The following is a 23,388-nucleotide window of genomic DNA, read 5'->3' on the forward strand; positions in this document are numbered from 1 at the left end:
GTCCATAAAGTTATGGACAACTATGGGAAGCAGATGCACGAGTAGAAGAAGAAATGGGAAATAAACAAGGTTGTTTTTAATTTATTAAACTATTTTTTTATTTATTTAACTTTTTTTTTTTTTTTTATTAAAAGGTCCCAAAGTCGATGAACAACACGGTCTAGAAGGAGTTGTGTGTGCATTGGGATAAGGAAGAGACGAAAGAAACTTCTTCCACCAACTCCACCAACCGCAAGAGCGAGAATAAAGGGAAGGGCGTCTTCAAGCATAACTTGGGTGCTCAATCTATTGTCACTCTGGGGGATCGCATGGTAAGTTCAACCGCGTTTTCTTCAATTATTTAAGTTTTGAAATTTTATTTTTTGTGCATTTCTTCTAATTTCTAATGTTTGTTTAATTTATGTTTTTTTCAAGGCGGAAGAAAATGATAGCGAGCCGGTTGATGATCTCGCCCTAATGAGGAGGGCGTATACCAACAAGAAGACCGGCCAGATTGATGACGCTCTTGTGAGGGACGTGGTCGACCTGCTTGTGAGGGAAGTGGTCACCCTGGTCCAAACTCAGGTGCAAGACGAAGTGTCTCAGCTTCAAACCGAGGATGACGATTCGACGGCTTCGACCAACTTGTCCCAGGTTCGAATCAACGAAATCGTTCAATCGGTAAGTTATTTTTTTTAAAGTTCAATTCATTTATTTCTTGATTTTTATTTTATCATAGGAGTTTCCTCGGAAATTCATTTCCTCGGAATTCCGCCGGAAATTTCCGAGGGATTTCCGAGGAAAAATGAATTTCCGAGGAGTTATTTCCGAGGATTTTTTTCGTCGGTATGCCGCTGTTTTCTTGTAGCGGCAGTCTTTAAACATTAGAGTGTTAATGTGTCTTTTGTAGAAAACTTTTCAGAACAAAATAAGTTTCACACATAATGTGAAAACATTTATTATAGTTCCCAACTATCCATCTAACTTGTTATTACCCTGCGATTGAAATTCTAATATGTTTATTAACATGAACTCGATGAAATGTCATCACTGGAAAAACTTGAACATAAACTGATGAAACATGATCATCAAAATATTCACATGATGAAGCTTCTACTGCTGAAAGGAGGTTGTAAAAGCTTATACTACATCACCATTCGCTAAAAATATAACTATTTCATTCATTTCATATGTTTATTATTTTTATAATGTGTGTTATAATTTTATATCTTTATATACTAATAATAAAATAAATTACTGTTGTTAAAATAGTATAAATTAAATTACACTAATTTCTTATAAACTAAAACCGATAATATATAAACTGAACCAAAAGAAAATAAATATAATTTTAATATGGTATCTAACTTGTATTGACCGTAAAACGAAAAAATTTAAACAAAACCGGACTGAATTATAAATTTAAGATTCTTACTTTAGTTTCTTAATATAATATAAAATATTTAATGTACCCAACGCACATCGCAGATTACTAGCTAGTACAAGAAGATCTTATTTCTATTTTTGCTAAACAGTTATTAGAAAGCTAAAAGACTTTAACTTTTATACTAAAAATATTTTATATAATTCTAAAATTCAAATATGATAGATGTGGGAATTTTTCTTATTTATAATAAAATCTGCATCATATCGTCAGTATAACTGTTTTTGTATATACTATTCATCAATATAATTATTCTGCTTGTTCTACGTTCGGACATTATTAACATGACGACTTTGAATAAATTATCAATATATGGAACTTTTAGTAGTAAAATAGATAAAAAGCTTTATAAAAAATTTACTAAATTTTTCTTGATGTCCCCAATAATAATAGCTAATTTATGTGATGTCCCCAATAATAGCTAAGTTATGTATACATGTTCAGTTTTTCACAATATTCATATATTCTAACATCAATTAAAATGTGATGTCAATTTTTTTATATGTCATATCGACTGATCTGGTTGGGAGGAATGCACTAAGTATTAAGAGTGGATTGGATACTATAATGTCTGATCTAAATTTGGAATGATTTTCTAACTAGTAATAAAATAGCAAAATAATATCTTATTAGACTATCATATTAATGATATTTAATGCCTATAATAGATTAAGCATGTTGTAACTTGTACACGAAAAGAGATGCATCCTTACAAGAAGAAAACAGATGTTGGAATATTCATATATTGTTAATTCTTAACACAAATTGAATCATCAAGTCAATTCACTAAAACACTTACAATTGTTGTTTCATTTTTAAAAAGAATTAATATACTGTGACGTAAAAACACAATCAAATTATGAAACTGAAATCCACCATAAAAACCAACATATAAGCTTGTCTCAAAGAAATAAAACAGCATGTTGGAAGCAAAAGGAACATAATTAAACACATACCATCTCTAAGAGACATCAAACAGAAGCAGTTAAACAACAAAAGCTTTTATATGTTTCAACAGGAAAGGTAAGCATATCGACACACTCAACCTTACCCCACACCTCACGTCCATTGCATCTTGATTCTAAACAAATCTTTGCATACCAGATCTTGTTTCTCATGCAAAGATCGGAATATGGATGCCACAAAACTAAAAGCTTCGCACCGTAGTTAACCATTTCAAACTCATTCCCACTTTTTAAATGCTCACGCAATTTATCCAAGCCCTTGATCTCTCTCCACTTTCTACCTTCAATCTCAGTGGTGGACCACATTAAGTACCCCAAGTCAGTGCAACAGTATAATACATTCTCCATCTCACACCAAACCTCAACGGAGTTGGAAAAGAATAAATTCGATTTCTCTCTTACAAGTTTCCACGTACCATCTTTTGGCTCGTAAGTGTAGTCCTTTCCAATTGTCGCCACGTAAATTTTTCCTTCGCACACATTAACTATAATAAAATAATATGCATGTAACTCGTCGTCCACATCAGGGCCAGGACACGGCAAGGCTGTCCAAGACTGAGTCCTTACGTCAAATACCTCAATCCAGTTTGTAGAGTAACATCGCAACCTCCAATTACATATATTTTCCCATCGAGTATAGCTGTATACGCATCATCCCTAGCCACGGTCATATTAGGGCCATCACGCCAAGTGTGACTCCGACAATCAAGGATCCGGACAGATGAAGCCGGCTTCCCTTCGGGTCCGCCGATTATGTAAATTTCCGAACCAACTGTTGTTGCAATGTAACGAGGGAAGGGAGGAGAATGGAAAGAAGAGAAAGGGGTCGGAACAACCGAGTTTCCACTTGAATCCCGCTTAAACTTGGTCTTTCCTCTCCGTTTTGCTCGTTTTTTATTTGGTTTCGTCCATAGACTAAACCAGCTTGCACATGGTTGATTAGGCAGCTTTAAGCAAACATAGACGCATGTTTCATTGACTCCGATTTGTGATCGCGTCTTGTATATTTCAAGAGGAGATAACAGAGAACGGAAGCTCTTGGAGACGAGAGAGAGCCGAGGGTAAGCCCATCTCGAGACACGGGCAAGAATGTTCTCTGTTATTTCAGGTGGAAGTGACGAGAACAATGTCGACGGTGGCTCAGGAATCGTCTTCTTCCTCTTGTTGGTTGGTTCAACTTCTTGGGAGATCATGATCGGCCGAAGTTGGCTGTGGAGAGGAGATATGATAAATACAGCTAGGGTTTACGTTTAGGTCTTTCAGAAAAGTTACCTTTTATTCTTTCTTTTTTTTCCCGAAAAAGTTACATTTTATTCTAAAAGCATCTATTGGTGATGATTGGTTCGACTGTGGCTGTAAAATTTTAGTTGTAAAAGTTTAGCTGTAGATAAATTGGTTGTAGGTGTAAAGTTGTTGCTGTGTATTATTTTTGCAGAGACTTTTCCTGTAGTTAAATTTGTTGTAGCTGTAAGCTATAGGCTGCAGATATTTTAAAATAAAATATGTGATGTATATATAAAATAATAATTATTTTTATCACTTAAAATAATTTATATTAATATTTTTTAAAATTATCAAAGTTTACTGTTATTTAAAATGTGATATGTAAATAATATTTATATTATTTAAAATATTTCAATAATTTAAAAGCACCCAAAATTAGAGTAAAATATTTATAGATGTTTTTTTATTATGATTATATTATTTATTTGATATTATAGATATTTTTTTTATTCTACAGTTTCTACAGCTTATAAATGAAAGATGTAGGTTTTTTAACTAAAATACATAAGAAAAATGTTTGCTTTATTTTTTTGATGTAACTTTAAAAATAAAGGTAAAGCATGATTGGTAAAAATTAATAGAAATTTGATGTAGGCTTTAACTTTGAAAAGTAAAGGTAAAGCATGATTGGTAAAGTTTAATGATTTAGAAAAAAATAAAACTAAAGTAGGTAGATAAGGCCCAACCAATCACCCTCATCGTTATAATCCCTAATACTCCCTCCCTTTGTTCCCGAAAGTAAGATTTTCTAGAGTATACACGTTTATTAAGAATTTAATAAATGTTTATAATTTAATTTATTTTTTACTTTATTATACATTTTCCAATAACTTTCCACCAATGAAATTTAATCAATTCAAATATTCTCAATTAATGTTTCTCAAAAGTATAAAAAAGTACAACAATATAGAGAATCTATCTTTTTTGGAACAAGAAAAAAATCTAAAAAATATTACTTTCACGGAGGAAGTATATTAATTGGAGCAACATTATTTAATTTGTAACTTTGGATTTACCTTTTATTCTTTTTTTTTCTTCAGAAAAGTTACCTTTTATTCTAAAAGCATCAATTGTTATAATCCCTTATATATTAATTGGAGTAACATTATTTAATTTGTAACTTTGGATTTAAGCTAAAGTGTCATCACTACAATTCTCCTCCCATTCTTATTCAATAAGATATAACTTTTGTTTAATTGTCATTTATATTGAGAGTTTGGAAAAATTATTATAGAAATTGATTGGCAAGTGCTTTAGAAGTGTTTTAAGATCTTTTTACAGCCTAAATTATTTCTACAGCCCAAATTATTTCAACATCCCAAAGTTTTGCCATTGTAAATTTTTTTTAAAATTACAAATTTTTTTTCCTTCTTATTTATTTGTAGCTGTGGAAAGCCATAAATCTAGAGCACTTATTTTTTGCTTTAGAAAATTTATATGTAAGTCATTGAATCTTTTTAAACCTACATCTATCTATAGCCACATCAAAAAAAATCTTCAATTTTATTTCTAAACCAAAAATATAAAGCTACAGCTCTTTCCAATCATCCATGTAGTCTTAATTCTTAACACAAATTAAATCATCATGTCAATTCACAAAAACACTTACAATTGTTGTTTCATTTTTTAAAAAGAATCAATATACTGTGACGTGAAGGTGTCATACTGTCCCACAAAAAAAAATATTGTAACGCGAAAACACAATCAAACTATGAAACTGACGAAAGCCACCATAAAAACCAACATAGAAGCTTGTCTCAAAGAATACAACAGCATGTTGGAAGCAAAAAGCACCCAAACTCATACCATCTCTAAGAGACTTCAAACTAAAGCAGTTAAACAACAAAAGCTTTCATATGTTTCAACAGGAAAGGTAAGCATATCGACACACTCCACCTTACCCCACACCTCACGTCCCTTGCATCTTGATTCTAAACAAATCTTTGCATACCAGATCTTGTTTCTCATGCAAAGATAGGAATATGGATGCCACATATATTCAATCACAATATTAATAAGAAGTCCTTCTCTTATTATTCAATCACCAAGTTCTTAAATCACAAGTCACACATAATATCAAACCTCGACATTCTCTTTATATAGAGATCATTGTAACCTAATCCTATTAGATAACATATCTAGAAAACTTCCTAAATACATTATACTTTCCAATTCCTCAACATGATAGGATTAGATCTTTTACTTGCTTCTCAAGTTTCCTTATTCTTTAAGCTTAACTCAACATTCTCTCCCTTAAGCTTAAACTCATCTTCACACACATCTCGAACTCCGATAAGACTTCTCATTTCCTTGAACTTAATTCTTCCAAGTGATTTTGTAAGGATGTCCGCCTTTTGCTCACCCCCAGGGACATGTTCAACATTAACTTGCTCGTTCTCAACACACTCTCTGATAAAGTGAAATCTCCTATGTATATGTTTGCTTCGGCCATGAAACACCGGATTCTTTGTCAGAGCAATCGCAGATTTGTTGTCCACTCTAATAGTGACTCGCTTGCAAGCTTTACCAACGATTTCACTTAACAATTCTTGCAGCCAAATCGCTTGTTTCGCAGCCTCTGTTGCAGCCATGAACTCTGCCTCACATCTTGACAAAGCTACTATCTCTTGTTTCGCTGAACACCACGTTATGGGACTTTCACAAAGATAGAAGACATGTCCCGTTGTGCTTTTCCCATCATCATCATCAACATTGTGTGAACTGTCGCTATAACCCTCCAACTTTAATCCTTTGTTGCGAGCAAAGTAGAGACCTAGTGAACATGTTGCCCGTAAATACCGCAAGACTTGCTTCAACGCAGCACCATGTGACATCTTAGGATCTTGCATATACCTACTAAGTACTCCAACTGAGAAAGATAAGTCGGGACGTGTATGTAACAGGTACCTAAGGCAGCCAATGCTGCGACGGTACTCGCTTTCGTCGATCTTTCCCTCGTCCAGCGCTTTAGAGAACTTAGCATTCATCTCCATTGGCGTATGTGTTGGGTTACAAGAGTTCATCCCTGATTCCTCAAGGATCTTACGTGAATATCTATTTTGTTTCAGAATGATCCCGTCCTTGCGTTGAATGACTTCTATTCCCAAATAATAAGTTAACTGACCAAGATCACTCATCTCGAATTTGGTGGCCATCTCCTCTTTGAAGTCTTGTATCAGCTCAAGTGATGATTCGGTGATGAGTAGATCATCTACATAAACCACTACAACGAGAAGATCATCATTCTCCTCCTTACGGTATAGTGAAGGCTCCTTTGAGCATCTTTCAAAGCCAAGCCCCTTTAGAATCTGATTTAGTTTAATGTTCCAGGCTCTAGGAGCTTGACGCAGGCCATAGAGAGCCCGTTTAAGCTTATACACCTTGTGTTCTTGTCCTGATACGATGAACCCTTCGGATTGAACTACGTCTAGGTGATGAATCTCCCACCCGTTGGAAGCAGCTAGTGCGATGATTAAACGGATAGTCTCGATGCGAGCCACTGGAGCAAAGACTTCATCGTAGTCAACACCATGCTTTTGAACGTAGCCTTTCGCCACTTTGTACTTACTGATACTTCCATCGGCATTCCGCTTAATCTTAAACACCCATTTAATCCCAATCGGCTTCACTCCTGCTGGTAGTTCCACTAGATCCCATGTATTATTTTTCTCTATCGAGAAAATCTCATCTTTGCATGCATCAATCCACAGTTTCAACTCTTTAGCCTCATCCAAGTTCCACGGTTCATCATTTACTATCATCAACAAACGCTCACCCTCTACTTCGGCCAAGATGATATAGTCATCGAGGTATGAGGGTTTCACAGTCACCCTTTGTGACCTTCTAAGTTGCGGCTGCACTTCGTCTCCTTCCTCTTCAAGAACTTCTTCTTCATTGATCTCTATACCGGTTTCATTCTCATCTCCTTCCTCGATAATGATCTCATCATTATTACCCAAACGTTTAACCTCGACAATGAATTTTCCTGCGTCATCACACTCTGCTTTCTCTGTTTTGTTCCAGCTCCATTCTTTTGTTTCATCAAAGATCACATCACGACTTACTCTGATTTGTTTGCTTGATGGGTCGAGTAGGCAGTACGCCTTTGATCCTGGTTCCGTTCCCAAGTGTACAAGCACCCGTGATCTGTCGTCAAGTTTCTTTCTCCCAGTGGTCTCTGTTCTTTCATAGCAAACACATCCGAATACTCGTAGATGAGCGCAGTTTGGTTTCCGACTGCGTAGTACCTCGTAAGGCGTTTTTTTATCTAATGATCTTGTAGCTACCCGATTAATAAGGTACGTAGAGTGTCGTACTGCTTCGCCCCATAACATGTTTGGTACGTGCATGTGTTTTCTTGTCATCTCTAGGAGGGTCCGGTTGCGTCGTTCTACTACCCCATTCTGTTGTGGGGTATACAGTGCAGTCAGTTGTCGGTTGATGCCGTTCTTCCTGCAGTAGGCTTGAAACTTAAGAGATAGGAACTCTCCACCTCTATCTGTCCGAAAGGTCTTGATTTTGTGTTGTGTTTCCTTTTCCAAGAGTTTTGAATCGTTTGAATTTTTCAGATGCCTCATCTTTTGTTTTCAACAAGATTGTCCACATATATCTTGTATGGTCATCAATGAGATACATATCTTTTTTGGGCTGGTGTTGCTGGTGAGATTGGCCCGCAGAGATCGCCGTGTATCAACTCAAGGATTTTGGAGGCTCGAAACAAGGTTGCTTGCGGGAAGGGTCTTCTGGTTTGCTTACAAAGTAGGCAAGATACACATCTTTCTTCGCCACCTGATGTCTTAGGTACGCCACTAACAAGCTCCATGTTGACCATCATCTTTAACTTCTCGGCGTTTATGTGACCTAAGCGGTCATGCCATATAGATGATCCACTCGCTGATGGTGCTAGAAGACATTGAGCTTGATCAGCGTGCAACACGACCTTGTATAGTCTATTTTTGGATCGTGTAGTTTTCACCATTAATCTTCCATTACGTTCTAATAATGTCAACGTATCATCCTTCATTCGTACTTCGCATCCGACCTCAGTAGCTTACCCCAAGCTTATTATATTGCTTCTGAGTCCAGGAATGTAATAAACATTGCTCAAGATTTTCTTCTCGCCACTTTTGAAGATAAAATGGACCGAGCCTTTTCCTCTTATGTCAATTCGAGAATCATCTCCGAATCTCACCTTTCCTAAGATGGTTTCATCAAGTTCGTTGAAGAACAAACGGTTTCCACTCATGTGGTTACTCGCACCATTGTCGAGATACCATATGTTCATCGTATCCAAGTCGGCTTCAAACGTGCTTGGATTCACCTTCCTTTCATTGAGATAAACTACCTCGTTCATCAGCATCGTGTGTGTCTTCCTCCTTCTTTTCTACAGTTTCCTGAAGCTTGAGTTGTTTATCTGGACAATCAGAAGCGTAGTGTCCAAGTTTGTCGCAACAGATGCAGGTTATATGAGAGGTATCTCCGTTTAAACGACGTTTATAAGCTTCTCTCTGGTTTTGAAAAGATGATCCTTGACGGCCACGGCCTCTTCCTCTCCAGGGGGAGCGACCGCCCCGTCCTCGACCTCTTCCGTACCCACCATAGCTTTCTTGTCCCGAGTCTGCATACATAAGTTTGTTTTGATCTTCATGTTCTTCTTCTTCATCTTCAGCAATTCTCTCTTCATAGGCCTTTAGCCTACCAACGATGTCCTCAAAACTTGTTGAGTTGAGGTCAAGAAGCTGTTCGATTGAGGCAACAATCTGAATATATTTCTTTCTCAGTAGACTTTTCAAGAATTTCTTTACTATCTTTGATTAGATCACCTCTCCTAATGTAGCGGCTTTTGACGAGAGCTCAGACAATTTCCCAACAAAGTTATCAATTGTATCTCCATCTTTCATCTTAAGTCTGTCAAACTCCGCCATTAATGTTTGCAATCTCGCTTCTTTAACCCTCTCAGCTACAAGGTTACGTGCCTTTATCGCATCCCATACTCCATTTTCTGTATCTAAATCGCCAACTTGTAGAATCAACGCCTCTGGTATGGATTGAAACAGGAACGCTATTGCCATATTGTTTTTCTTTTCATCTTTGGTTCCTGGATCAATTGTTTCCCATACTTCACTAACCTTAAGTGCTATCTTCATCCTCATACACCAGACGGTGTAGTTTGACGCAGTTAGCATCGGGAACTTTATGGAGGCATGTCCAGCTTTCTTGGTCGCCGTAGGTTCGTCTTTGACATCCGCCATAGTCGTATGTATGTTGTATCAAACTCGAATGGATTCTTGTATGGCTTTGATACCAAATATTGAATCACAATATTAATAAGAAGTCCTTCTCTTATTATTCAATCACCAAGTTCTTAAATCACAAGTCACACATAATATCAAACCTCGACATTCTCTTTATATAGAGATCATTGTAACCTAATTCTATTAGATAACATATCTAGAAAACTTCCTAAATACATTATACTTTCCAATTCCTCAACATGATAGGATTAGGTCTTTTACTTGCTTCTCAAGTTTCCTTATTCTTTAAGCTTAACTCAACGACATAACTAAAAGCTTCCCACCGTAGTTAACTATTTCAAACTTCATCCCAAATTTTAAATCCTCACGCAATTCATCCAAGCCTTTGATCTCTCTCTCCAGTCTCTCCCTCAATCTCAGAGGTCGACCACATTAAGTACCTCAAGTTAGTCTTCCCTCTCCCTTTGGTTCGTTTTTTATTAGGGAATTTGTCCACAGACTAAACCAGCTCTCACATGGTTGATTAGGCAGCTTTAAGCAAACATAGACGCATGTTTCATTCACTCCGATTTGAGATCTTGTCTTGTAGATTTCCAGAGGAGATAAGAGAGAGCGGAAGCTCTTGGAGATGAGAGAGAGAGAGAGAGATGGATAATTCCATCTGGAGACAGGGGCAAGAATGTTCTATGTGATTTCATGTGGAAGTGAATAAAACGATGAAGGTGGCTCAGGAATCTTCTTCTTCTTTTGGGTTGGTTCACCTTCTTCGGAGATCATGATCGGCCGAAGTTGTACTAGGGTTTACTCAATATGTTTAGGTCGTTATTATAAAAGTAAAAGCCTCGAGACCTTTTATTCTAACAAAAATCAGTTAGTACAAAAATTGATAATTAAGAACTTATCTATGAAATATTAAAATATAAATAAGTAACTAGATTTTGATCCGCCCTTAAAAGCGCGGGATTAATATTCGGTTGAAAATTTTATTTATGTAATAAAAATATTTTTTTCATACTTTATATATTTTTAAACTTTTTATAATCTACGTTAAAGTTGTTTATATGATTTATTTTGTTATTTTAAATTGGGGTTTTTGCAAAATTGACTCAAAACATGAAGTCAACCACAAAACTAATCTATATTTTTTTGAATTTTTCTTTTGTCCTATTCACCCCACAAGTTCACATTATTTTCGAAAATGCCATTAGCTTTTTTTTTCTTTTCGAAATGACATTTTTACTCTCTCAACCTCATCATCTTCATGTATTTACAAGATTGTCATTGCCATCAATACACAATCACCATGAACAACCAATTTGAAGCTCTTAATGCACCTCAAATTGATTTACATTTCTTCTTTCTCAATTCTTATCAATTAAAAACAACATTTCTTTCACTTTCTCTCCATATTCATCCAAAAAAATCCCAAGATTTTGATCTAAATTTTTTACGGTTCATAGAGCCATTGAAGCTTGTGATTCTTGGTGGGTCACTTTTGTTTGAGATTCTTAGTGCTTGCAGAAGACTTTTGTGTGCTAAACAAGGTATCTCACTGGTTGAAACTATAAAATTAGGATTTTTTCCAGATCTGTTCGTCCAGGCGACGTACAGGTAAGTCGTCTCGATTTTTTCCATGTAAGTCATCTGGTCAATACAGAGTTTAGTTTCGCAATTGACATTTAATTTATTTTTTCTAGACGACTTACAGGTTAGTCGTCCACCTTTGTTTCATAAAAAAAAATCAAGACAACTTACATGTAAGTCGTCTAGAAAAAACGGGTTAGTGTTGCATTTGACCGGAATGTGTCAGAAATTTGACTTTTCCTGGACGACTTACAAGTTAGTCGTCCAGTAGGAAATTAAAAACATAATATATTTTTTTCTAGACGACTTACATGTAAGTCGTCTCAGGTTAGTTTTGCAATTGAAATATTAAACAAAAAAGATTTTTTTTCTAGACGACTTACACGGAAATCGTCCATCCGACGACTTACATGTAAGTCGTCCAGAATTTTATTCCGAGATTATGGTTAAACCTTGATTATCTTGGACGACTTACATGTTAGTCATCTAGGAAAAAAACTCGAGCTAACGTGTAAGTCGTCTAGAAAAAACCAAATTTTTTGTTTAATAATTCATTTTATAAGTTCAAAGAGATTAGATAGAGGTTGAAGAGTTTTTCATCAAATGGTTCTCATCTTCCACTCATTTAAAGGTAGATCTATCAATTTTAGATATGTATTTTTGTGTGTTCTATAAAAGTAGATTTATCTAATCTTCCACTCATTTTTTCTGTTTTAAGCCATTTGAATGTTTTTGGATATGAAGGTTTTTCAGATCTGGATTTGGATATACAGTGTTTATAAGTTCAAAGAGATTAGATAGAGGTTGAAGAGTTTAAGAATGATGAAAATTACATTTTTGTTACAGCCATTTTAGAGAATGAGAGAGAATGTGTAAATTTTTCTTTATATAGGGAGAAAAAAATTCCAATTAGGTTAAATATTTTTGATTCAAACGACTTCCTAGACGACTTACTTGTAAGTCACCCAGAAGACTTTAATATTTTTAGCGGGAAATTAAAATAGAAGACTTCCTCGTCTGGTTTAAATTATTAAACGGGAAAATAATTTTTTAAATTATTCACCAGATGACTTACAAATTAGTCGTCTAGACCCTAAACATAACCCCTAAACTTAATTAACTAACTAAACACTTCATAAAATTAAATTAAACTTCAAAAGTGTTTACTATACACAAAAATAAACATTTATAGGTAAAAATTAATTTTTCAAAAAAATATTCAAGCTTTCCAAAATCTAACCCTAAAAATACATACAATACTACAACATATGTTGTCAAACCATAAAACCAAAGAATATCATGATTAACTACTTTCACTCATCTATGCTGAAAACTATTCAATTTTATTATATTTTCATTTACATTACTTAAAACTGTTTATAATTACATGAATTTCATTTTTTATTTTTCAAAATATTTTTTAAAAAGTTTATAAATTATTTTTAAGATCAACTACACCAAGTAAGTCGTCTAGACGACTTTAAGCATCTCAGACGACTTACTGGAGCTATATTCGTAAAAATGACATATGTTTTTTTGTTTTTTGCATTTGATTCAAGTTTGAGTATATTTTTGCAATCAAAGTCAAGTTTTGAGTCATATTTGATAAATCCCCTTTTAAATTAGACTAAAATTTAGAAGATTTCTTATAATTTTGACGCGCATGTTTATTTATTTAACCTGTTTGTTTAACTTATTTTACAATGATTTTATTTTAATAATATAATTTAAAACAAACTGTTATATATTCTAACCCATTTTGTATTGATATTTTTTTAATGTTTTAAACATTTTTCTATAATTTATGTTAAATGTATATATATGATTTAAGTTTGGTATTAATTTGTTAAGTTGTCGATTTTATAGAAATTAGTATATTGTTTGTTAAGATATTTATATTTTGGAATATTTATGAAATATTTATAAGGTTAATTTTTTCCTATTGAACTTTTTGTTTTCAAAACTTTTAAACAATACCTATCAATTTTTATATATTTTTGTTTAAAAAAGGTTATACTGTAATTTAAAATCAGCATACTTTCGTATTTAAAATATCAAATGAAAACTTTAAATGACAAAATTAACTATTATATAATCTATAAAAAGAATCCATGCATACATTTTGATATGGTGCGCGATTTCAAAAAAAAAATATGAAGAAATTATTCATTGTACAATGTTTACATAGGTTAAAAATATAGTGTAAGATTGACTTTTAAAATTCACTAATAAATAAAAAATATATATTATTATATTATAAGCTCGACACATCTGGTATAATATATATAACTTTTTGAAGGGTCAATGTTTTACGACATGTAAACTCAACAAAGCAACAACATATTTAACTTTCATAATTGCTGTGTATTTACCAACTTAATAAGTCTACTACATATAAACCGATATGGAGATGATAGTGTGTGGATGATAGTGTGTGGGTGGACCCCATATTTGAGGTTTAAATGATATAATTGTGGAGAAATTAAATAAGATTTTTTTAATGATATAATTTAAATTTCTAATGAATAAATCCAATAAACTTGCAGAAGTAGATTTTTTAAGAATTTTTTTCTTTTAGTACTATAGATCTAAAACCCAAAAATCTGTTATTAACCTGTCAACCAACACCGGTTGATCCGGAAAAAAAATTAGAAAATCTTATAATATTTTTTAAAAAAATTGAAGTAAACTTCTCATATACTTAACTAATAGTAAATAAAAAATAAAATATTTGATTTTTCATATAAAGTGGATGCATTGTATTTATGTTATGCATTTAAAATTATAAGTTTTGGAACTGTTGAATCCACCGTATTCATCGTACATAATTTTCCCCAGATTTTCCTCCTTAAGCTAGGTTTATTATAAGTTTTTTTTTAGTGAAAAGAAAAAGTTTTTTTTTGATAAATAAAGGTTTAAGGCTCGGGGTAAAGTAGAAGGGAACGACTCGGACACCTCTTGCTTTGTCGGGGTCTTGTGTGGATCCTTACTGTGGTAGGTGGTTGCAGTCCGTGTGGTTGGTGACAGCGGAGGTCTCTGCTGGTTCGTGGTTCAGATCCTTTTTGCTTGATTCGGGTTGGAGATTCATAAGGCCTGGGCTTTGTAGTGGTCTTTGCGGTGGTTTTAGGATGGTGGTTTGGGTCCGACACTGATGAAGAGATACAATTTCTGATTGCTTGAAGAATCTCTTGTTTGCGGTTCTTCCGTTAGGGTTATGCTTTGTTAGTTCTTGTGGGGTTTGAGATGTGGCTTGTCTTCCTTTGAAGTTTAGTGGTGTGTGAAGTGCCTTCTCAACGGGTTAGGATATGGGGAGGCTATATGTTCCGGACTTGGTATCTTTAAGCCGTTCATTCTTCTTGGTCGTAGCTTTTGATCAGGTGTGCTCATGCTTCTCCTCGTTCTCGTGAGCCGTTGGTAATCTGTGTTTGTCAGGGTCTCTTTTGTTGGGTTCATCTCTTGGATGGTAATCTGTTGTGTAGGCATCTACTTGCTTCTTCTCTATGGTGTGAGGTATCAAGACGAAGCTATGGGTTCGATCTTCGGCTCTTCTCTTGCGAGGACGTGACCACTCTCTTGCTTTGTAGATGGTTGAGTTTGGGTACACGAGGGTCCGCGTGCAAGAGCTGCTGATCCTTTTAGACGTTTTACCTGCTTGGAGTTTCAAGGTTCGACCTTGTGCCTTTCCTCTCTTGGGTTGTTCGTGGTCTTATTACAGACGCGGTAGTGGTTGTTATTGGCTCCTTTTGCGCCTCGGTTTTTTATTGTTTCCGCCGGTGTTGTTTCTCGTGTGGTTGTGCGGTTGTTATTGGCTCCTTTTGCACCTCGGTTTTTTATTGTTTCCGCCGGTGTTGTTTCTCGTGTGGTTGTGGTTGTGACCTTGATGGATTGTGGTCTTCTCAAGTCTCTGTTTTTGAGTTCAACTCCTGCGTCTTCAGGTTCTTGGTTATGATTGGCGACCTGGTGCTGTTATGGATTTCGGTTTGAGTTCCTTTGATCTTTAAGTATTTCAAGTCATTATCCCTTGTTTGTGTTAGTCTCTAGAGTAAGGTTTCTATTTATGTTTTTAATATGGGTCTCTGGGATGTTCGATATGTGAAATCGCCGGCTATGGTCTTCGGAAGAGTTGCGACTCTTGTCGACTTTTGTCATGTAACGATGGTACTTCAGTTTAAGTTAAATGAAATTCAAAGATGACAAAAAAAATATCTAAAATAGTTAAAATATACTCAAAACTCCAAAAATACTTAAATAATTATTAATTCTCTATCCAAATATTTAAACCAAAACAATTTAAGTTGGTTATCCAAATCCGAACCGAATCCTCAAAGATCTGAAACGAACCCGAACGTCCACCCCTAATCACTATTATATATCCTATATGTGTCATCATAAGTTACAAAAATATGTGTTTTCATATAGTTAATCATATTTTATACGTACCATCAAATAAGTTTTCTTATAATTAATAATATTTTATACATACAATCATATAAATAATCACATATTTTATATTTTTAAATTTCAATGAATATAAAAACATAATTTAAGTTGGTGTTTGAAATTGGGCTTTATATTGCATTTTTCTTATATATATTGAAAACATTTTTATAATGGTTATTGGAAAATATGTTAGTAAAAATCAAATTGTGAATATATGTATATTTTTGAATGAATTTTTGATATAAATCAATTTTAAATTATTTTTTTGATTTGAATATGTATATCAAGTAACTTAAACTCATTACTTTTTAATATAATGTAATGGACTTCCAATTTTTTAATAGCATAAGCTCATTACTTTTTTTTCCTAACTTACTGCTATCCATGTTTCCAAACAACATTTTTTTAACTGCTATCTATGTTGCCAAATAAAAGCTTAAACTACTTCTACTTTAATAAGATAGATTAATCAAACATTATTACAATTTCTATAATTGTGACAATTATTATTTTTAATATCATTTATACTATTTGGTTTAGTGATATTAATTAGTTATAGACTTACCTTTTATTATAGATCTAACTAAAATAATTAAAAATTAAATAACTTCTACCAATCAAATTATTAAAAAAATTTCTTAAACTCGCTTTATGATTGACACCATATCAAAAATCACTCAAATGACTTCTTATTTAATATATAGGAAGATATTGATTAAATATAAACATGATCAAACATGATATATTAATTAATATATATCAATTTTAAAGCAATATATGTATACTTAATAAATACATATATACAATTTACTAGTTGATGGTCCGCATATATACATAACAATTTTTAATTCTAATATTTATTTTTATAAAAAATAAATTATTAAATTAAATACAAATTTTAAATTAAAATTTTAAATTATAAGACTTCAATATTCATATTGGTTATCAATGTATTAAAATATATTTTTGTTTCATAGTTTTATTTATAGGATGTAGATGTTGGATCAAAATCTTTTTTATAGTGATAATCACATTAAGAAATTTTGATTTGAAATTAAAAACTTATTTTCTTAAATATATTTATTGTATTTGTTTACTGAAATGATATCTAGTGAAAGAACGTGATCGTAAACAATCACAACACATAAAATATCAACAAAATCACAATAGCCAATAAACATTATATATTTTCTATAATTTAGATTTAAAAACAGTGAGACAAAGAAACAAAATAATGAATTACAAAATATTATCTTTGTATTCTCTTAGATTATAAGGCTTTTGCAAATATGATTCAAAACTCAAGGTTAAACATAAAACTAACCCATGATTTTTTTGAAACTTTCATTTGTCCTTTTATCCCAAAAGTTTGGATTATTCACGAAAATACCATTTTTTATTTTATTTTTATTTTTATTTTTGAGAATAAATATTTTACTATATCATCCTCATATTCATCAAATATTTACAATATTTCCATTGGCATAAATACAAAACCACCATGAACAACTAATTTGAAGCTTTTAATGCACCTAAAATTGATTTTCACTCCTCATATCTTATTTCTTATGCCCTAAAACAACATCTCTTTCACTTTCTTTTTATATTCATCCAAAATATCCAAGATTTTAATTATAAACTTTTTAAGGTTCATAGAGCCATTAAAGCTCATTATTCTTGGTCATTAACAAGTGGATTGCTTTGGTGATGAAGTTTGTGTAGTTGGAGAAGCTAAACAAGTTATCTCACTGGTTGAAGCTATGAAATCATTTTTTTCCTGATCTGTCCGTCAGAAAACTTACAAGGAAATCATCTGGTCAATGCATAAGTTAGTTTCACAATTGACTATATGTCTATTTCTTAGAGATGACTTCTCTGGAAGTTTTCCAACTTTTCTGTGTTTACAAAAAATCTCGAAAATACCAAAGAAGACTTCCCGGTAAGTAATCTAGGATAAACATGTTAGTTTTGCAATTGATCTGATTGTGTCAGAAATTTGACTTTCTCTAGACGACTTACAAATAAAACTTTAATACTTAATTTTAATTAGACGACTTCCCAAAGTCTTCTGAAAAGTCTTCTAAATTTTAACTCAGATATGAAAAAAACTGCATATTCAAAAGCATTCAAATAGTTTCAAAACAGAGAAAACTTCAAAAATAAATTATTCAAATAGGTTGAATCTATAACTTTTTAGACTCTAATATATAAAACATACAAAATACATATCCAAAATTTGTATCACTTTAGGCAGAAGACTTCCTCAAGACTTCGTGGAAAGTCTTCTAGCATAAAATGCCATAGAAGATTTCCCAAGAAGTCTTCCGAGAGTCTTCCGAGAGTCTCCTGAGAAGTTTTCCAAAGTGTGATTCAGATCTGAAAAAATCTGCATATTCAAAAACATTCAAACGCCTTCAAAACAGAGAAAACTTCAAAAATAGAACTTTTATGCTTAAATAATAAATAAAACAATCAAATTAGGTTGAATCTATAACTTTTAGAATCTAATATATAAACACACACAAAATACATATCCAAAATTTGTATCATTATGGACAGAAGACTTCCTGGAGACTTTGGAAGACTTCCTGTAGGAAGTCTTCTAGCAAAAAATGCATTATAAGACTTGCCAAAAGTCTTCCGAGAGTCTTCTGAGAAGTCTTTCAAAGTCTGTCTCAGATCAGAAAAATATGCAAATTCAAAAACATTCAAATGACTTCAAAAGAGAGGAAACTTCAAAAATATAATTATAAACAAAACAGTCACATTAAGTTGAATCTATAACATTTTAGAATCTAATATATAAAACACACAATAATACATATCCAAAATATATAGATATTCCTTTGAAGAAGTGAAAGATGAGGACCATGTAATAAAAAATCTGCAAAAAAAAAAAAAAATTACTGAGAAGACATAAGAAAAAAAATGAGAAATGGATTTAAAGTTTGGTGTTTTGATGTTCAAAGAGATTATAGATAGGTTGGAGAGTTTTAGAGTTAGAAACATTACATTTTTGTTGCAGCCATTTGAGAAGAAGAAAAAAAATGTGTAAATTTTCTTTATATACGGAGACAAAAATTCTAATTAGGTTAAATATTTTCGATACATAAGACTTCACAAGAAGTCTTCTAGACCCTAAAGTCTTCTGGAAGACTTCGCTTTATAGGCGGAAAACTAAAATTCTACTAAAATTTAGGCGGGAATATGTCAGAAAACTTATTGGGAAGTCTGCCTAAGAAGTCTTCTAGATGTTTTCCAAACCATAACCTAATCAAATAACAAACTAAATAACTAAATAGCAAAAAAACAATTCATTAAACTTAAAATCTACTTATATAGCATTTAATACACAAAACTAAACACATGTAGGTAAAAAAAAATTTAAAGTTAAAAAATTCTAAAATCAAACCCTAAATACAAACAATACTATAACATATGTTACTAAACCCTAAACCAAAGTCTTCTCGGAGACTTCCGGACCCTATAATCAAATAACTAAGCAAAAAGACTTCCTTAAACTTAAGAAAAAACTTAGTAAATGTTTAAATCAATTAATTAGATAGTCACTAAACACATATATGTAAAACTAAAAAAAAAAGAAAGATAATATTTCAAAATCTAACCCTAAAAATACCAACAATATTATAACATATGTTACCAAACCCTAAATCGAAGGCTATCATGACTCAATCTATATTCATTCATTTATGTTAAAAATAATTCATTTTAAATAAAACTAAATTTCCATCGTTTAGAAATGTTTATTAATACATGATTTTTAATTTTTTCTCTTTCAAATATTTTTTTATCAAATTTATTAATTACTTTTAAGATCTAATACATGAGAAACCTTTCCCTAGAAGACTTCTTGAAGATTTTGATTTAGGCGGAAAAACTAAATTCTTTTAAAATTTAGGCGGAACCCTAAATTCTACTAAAATTTAGGTGGGATACGTCAGAAGACTTTGAGAAGTATTCTGTGAGTCTTCCAGACCCTATAATCAAATAACTAAAAAAAAACACTTTCTTAAACTTTTAAGATACTTAGAAAATGTTTAAATCAAGTTATTAGATAGTCACTAAAACATATAGGGCAAAAAAATTGTTTTAAAAAGGTAAGATTTCAAAATCTAACCCAATATACCAACAATGTTATAACATATGTAACCAAACCCTAAACCAATGACTATCATAAATTAATCTTCTTTCACTCATCTATGTTGAAAACAATTCAATTTTAGTAAAACTAAATTTACATAATTTAGAAATGTTTATTATTACATGATTTCAATTTTTTTTCCATCAAAATATATCGTTTTAACATCTAGATGATGAATCTCCCACTTCTTTGCAGCAGCAAAGCCAACTAGTAGCCTTATAGTTTCAATCCGAGCCACTGGAGCGAAGACTTCATCAAAGTCTATACCGTGTTCTTGAACATACCCTTTGGCGACGAGCCTTGACTTGTATTTATTTATGCTGTCGTCTGCGTTTCTCTTAATCTTGAAGATCCACTTGAGTCCTATCAGCTTCACTCCGTGTGGTTTCTCCACTAGCACCCATGTTTCATTCTTGTCTATGGACCAGATCTCATCCTTACAAGCACTTCTCCATCGTTTATCTTTGAGTGCTTCTTGTATTGATACCGGTTCATCGTTCAACGCAAGTAGTAACACTTCGCATTCTATATCAGCTAGCAGCACATAATCTTTAAGGTAGCCAGGTTTGTTGGATTCTCGAGACGAGCGTCTTACTTCTCGCGTAGGCTCGTGCTCTTCTTGTCTTGTCTCAGGACTGGCTTCCTCTATTTCAGGTAGATTGGTTACGGTCTCTGCAGCATTGTCTTCCTCTGTAGCTACAAACGGGCCGCTTCCACTGTCTTCTGAACTACCCCACGTCATGTGAAACATTCCAGGCTCAGGCTCAGTTTGGACTTGCTTGCCTTCTCCCTACCAATTCCAACGAGCCTTTTCATCAAAGATCACATCTCGACTTACAATTATCCGTTTTGAAGTAGGATTGTAGAGTCTATAAGCCTTGGTTCCTGGTTCAATACCCAAGTGAACAGCAGCTTCTGATCTGTCATCGAGCTTCCTTAGCTGACCTGAGTCTTTCTTTGCGTACGCTATACACCCGAAGACTCTAATGTGAGATATGCTCGGCTTCTTTCCTTTTATACTTTCATAGGGAGTTTGATTAGACAAATCCCTTGTGGGTACTCTGTTAATCAAGTAGGTAGCATGTCGAACAGCCTCTCCCCATAGGTAATTAGGCACACTCATGGCTTTTAGTATGCTTCGTGACATCTCCATTAGCGTCCGATTTCTACGCTCCACTACGCCGTTCTGCTGCGGAGTATAGGGTGCTGTCAGATGCCTTCTTATGCCGTTGCTGTCACAATATTTATTGAACTCGTGTGAAGTAAATTCACCACCTCTGTCTGTGCGTAGCGTCATTATTTCTTTGTTGAAGTCCTTTTCAACCAGCTTCTTGAATGTCTTAAATTTTTCGAACGCGTCACTCTTATCTTTCATCAATATCGACCACATATACCTTGTGCAATCATCAATAATCACCAAGATATATCGGTTGAGAGAGAGAGTTGCAGGTGAGATTGGACCACAAAGGTCTGCGTGTAGGAGTTCGAGGGGACGTGACGACCTGAACTTCGTTGCTTTTGGAAACGGTCGTCGTGTCTGCTTCCCTACCAGGCATGAGTCACAGAGACATTGTTCTTCACTTATCTCCGGCAAACATATACCATTCCTTGAGTTGCCATAGCTCTTATCGTTTTGAAGTTAACATGGCCGAGTCTGGCATGCCATCTCCATGGTTCCTCCTCCAATCTTGTGTGCAGACAGGTTGCTCTTAGCACTTGTAACTTCAGCTTATAGAGACGATTTGCTGTTCTCATGACTTTAACAAGCAATCTCCCTTCAGGATCTTTTAGAGTCAAGTAGTTGTCTTTCATTCGAACATCACATCCTTGCTCTGTTGCTTGTCCTAAGCTTAGGATGTTACTCCTTAGTTCAGGAATGTAGTAGATATCTGTAAGCAGTTTATGCTCTCCTGTCTTAGCTTCAAAGAGAATCGAACCCTTGCCACTTATATCAACGAATGAGCCATCTCCAAACTTTACTTTCCCTTTGATGTTTTCATTCATCTCTGAGAAGTAACACCTCTCTCCGGTCATGTGGTTTGAAGCGCCATTGTCTAAATACCAGACACCATCTTCCTTTGTGTCTGACTCGAGCCTCTTAGGCATGACCTTGCCTTCATTAAGAAACACTACCTCATGCATATATAGTGCTTCATCCGCAACTTTTGTCTCTGCTTTGTTGAGCTCTTCCTCGTCTTTCTTTTCAGTACACACAGATGCAAAGTGTCCCTTCTTCTTGCAATTATAGCACACGATATGAGAATAGTCCTTCTTCTCTTTACTTTTCTCGTTTGTGTTGCTCCTGCCACGACCTCTGTCTCTGTTACCTCGTCCACGTCCTCTGTTTTGGCCTCTGCCTCTTCCTCCATTATCTGACCCTCTTTGATCATATGACTTCTCAGAATTTGAGTACAGAAGACTTCCTTGTTGCTCAAATGGTTCATACCCTTTTATACGTTCTTCATAAGCTTTAAGTCTTTCGATAATGTCTTCAAAGCTAGTCGTCTCTAAGTCTAACAACTGCTCTAAAGATGCTGTCATATGAATGAATTTCGGAGGTAGGCTATTAAGGAACTTCTTCACGACCTTTGGTCCTTCAATACTTTGACCTAACGATGCCGCCTTAGAAGCAAGTTCTGATATCTTTCCTGAGAACGTATCAATGGAGTCGGAGTCCTCCATCTTCATACGATCGAACTCATTCATCAATGTTTGGAGACGGGCTGATTTAACTCGTTCTGCTCCTAGGTTTCTTGTCTTAATAGCTTCCCATATCACCTTAGGGGAACCTAGGTCTCCAACTTGCAAAATCAGTCCTTCAGGTATCGACTGGAACAGAAGTACTGTTGCTACATCATTTTTCTCGTCGTCTTCTGTTCCTAGCTCAATTGTTTCCCAAACCTTATGAACACGCAGAAGAACTTTCATCCTCATTGCCCAAACTGTGTAGTTCGACGTTGTCAACATCGGACAGACCACAGCTCCAGGTACGCCATCTTTTATCTTCACTAATGCCTTTGAATCCGCCATGGTTTATGCGATCAATAATAACCACAAGCTCTGATACCAAATAAAGGAATCAAAGACACAAAACTTATAAAACGGTTCTTTGTTTTATTTCTTTCTTAGCTTTCTTTCTTACAATTAGATCATCTTACATTAGATCTCTTTATATAGGTAATAGGGATCCTTATCTTAACCTATTACTAGTCTATCTAGGATTCTTAGCTTTATCCTAAACATATAAGTTATTCTACTTATCTTTAATGAATAACT

The 23,388-nt window shown here is 33.8% G+C and overlaps 1 protein-coding gene and 1 pseudogene across 1 annotated transcript; both read right to left on the reverse strand.

Moving 5' to 3' along the window:
- Positions 1–2,364: 2,364 nt before the first annotated feature.
- On the reverse strand, positions 2,365–3,581 carry LOC106302083 (annotated as a pseudogene).
- An 18,112-nt stretch (positions 3,582–21,693) lies between these two features.
- On the reverse strand, positions 21,694–23,142 carry LOC106329780. The gene has a single exon (XM_013768423.1). The coding sequence runs from the start codon at positions 23,140–23,142 to the stop codon at positions 21,694–21,696; it is 1,449 nt and encodes a 482-aa protein (XP_013623877.1).
- Positions 23,143–23,388: the final 246 nt, after the last annotated feature.

This window comes from Brassica oleracea, chromosome C1 (genome assembly GCF_000695525.1).
Source record: "Brassica oleracea var. oleracea cultivar TO1000 chromosome C1, BOL, whole genome shotgun sequence".
NCBI classification, from domain to species: Eukaryota; Viridiplantae; Streptophyta; class Magnoliopsida; order Brassicales; family Brassicaceae; genus Brassica; species Brassica oleracea.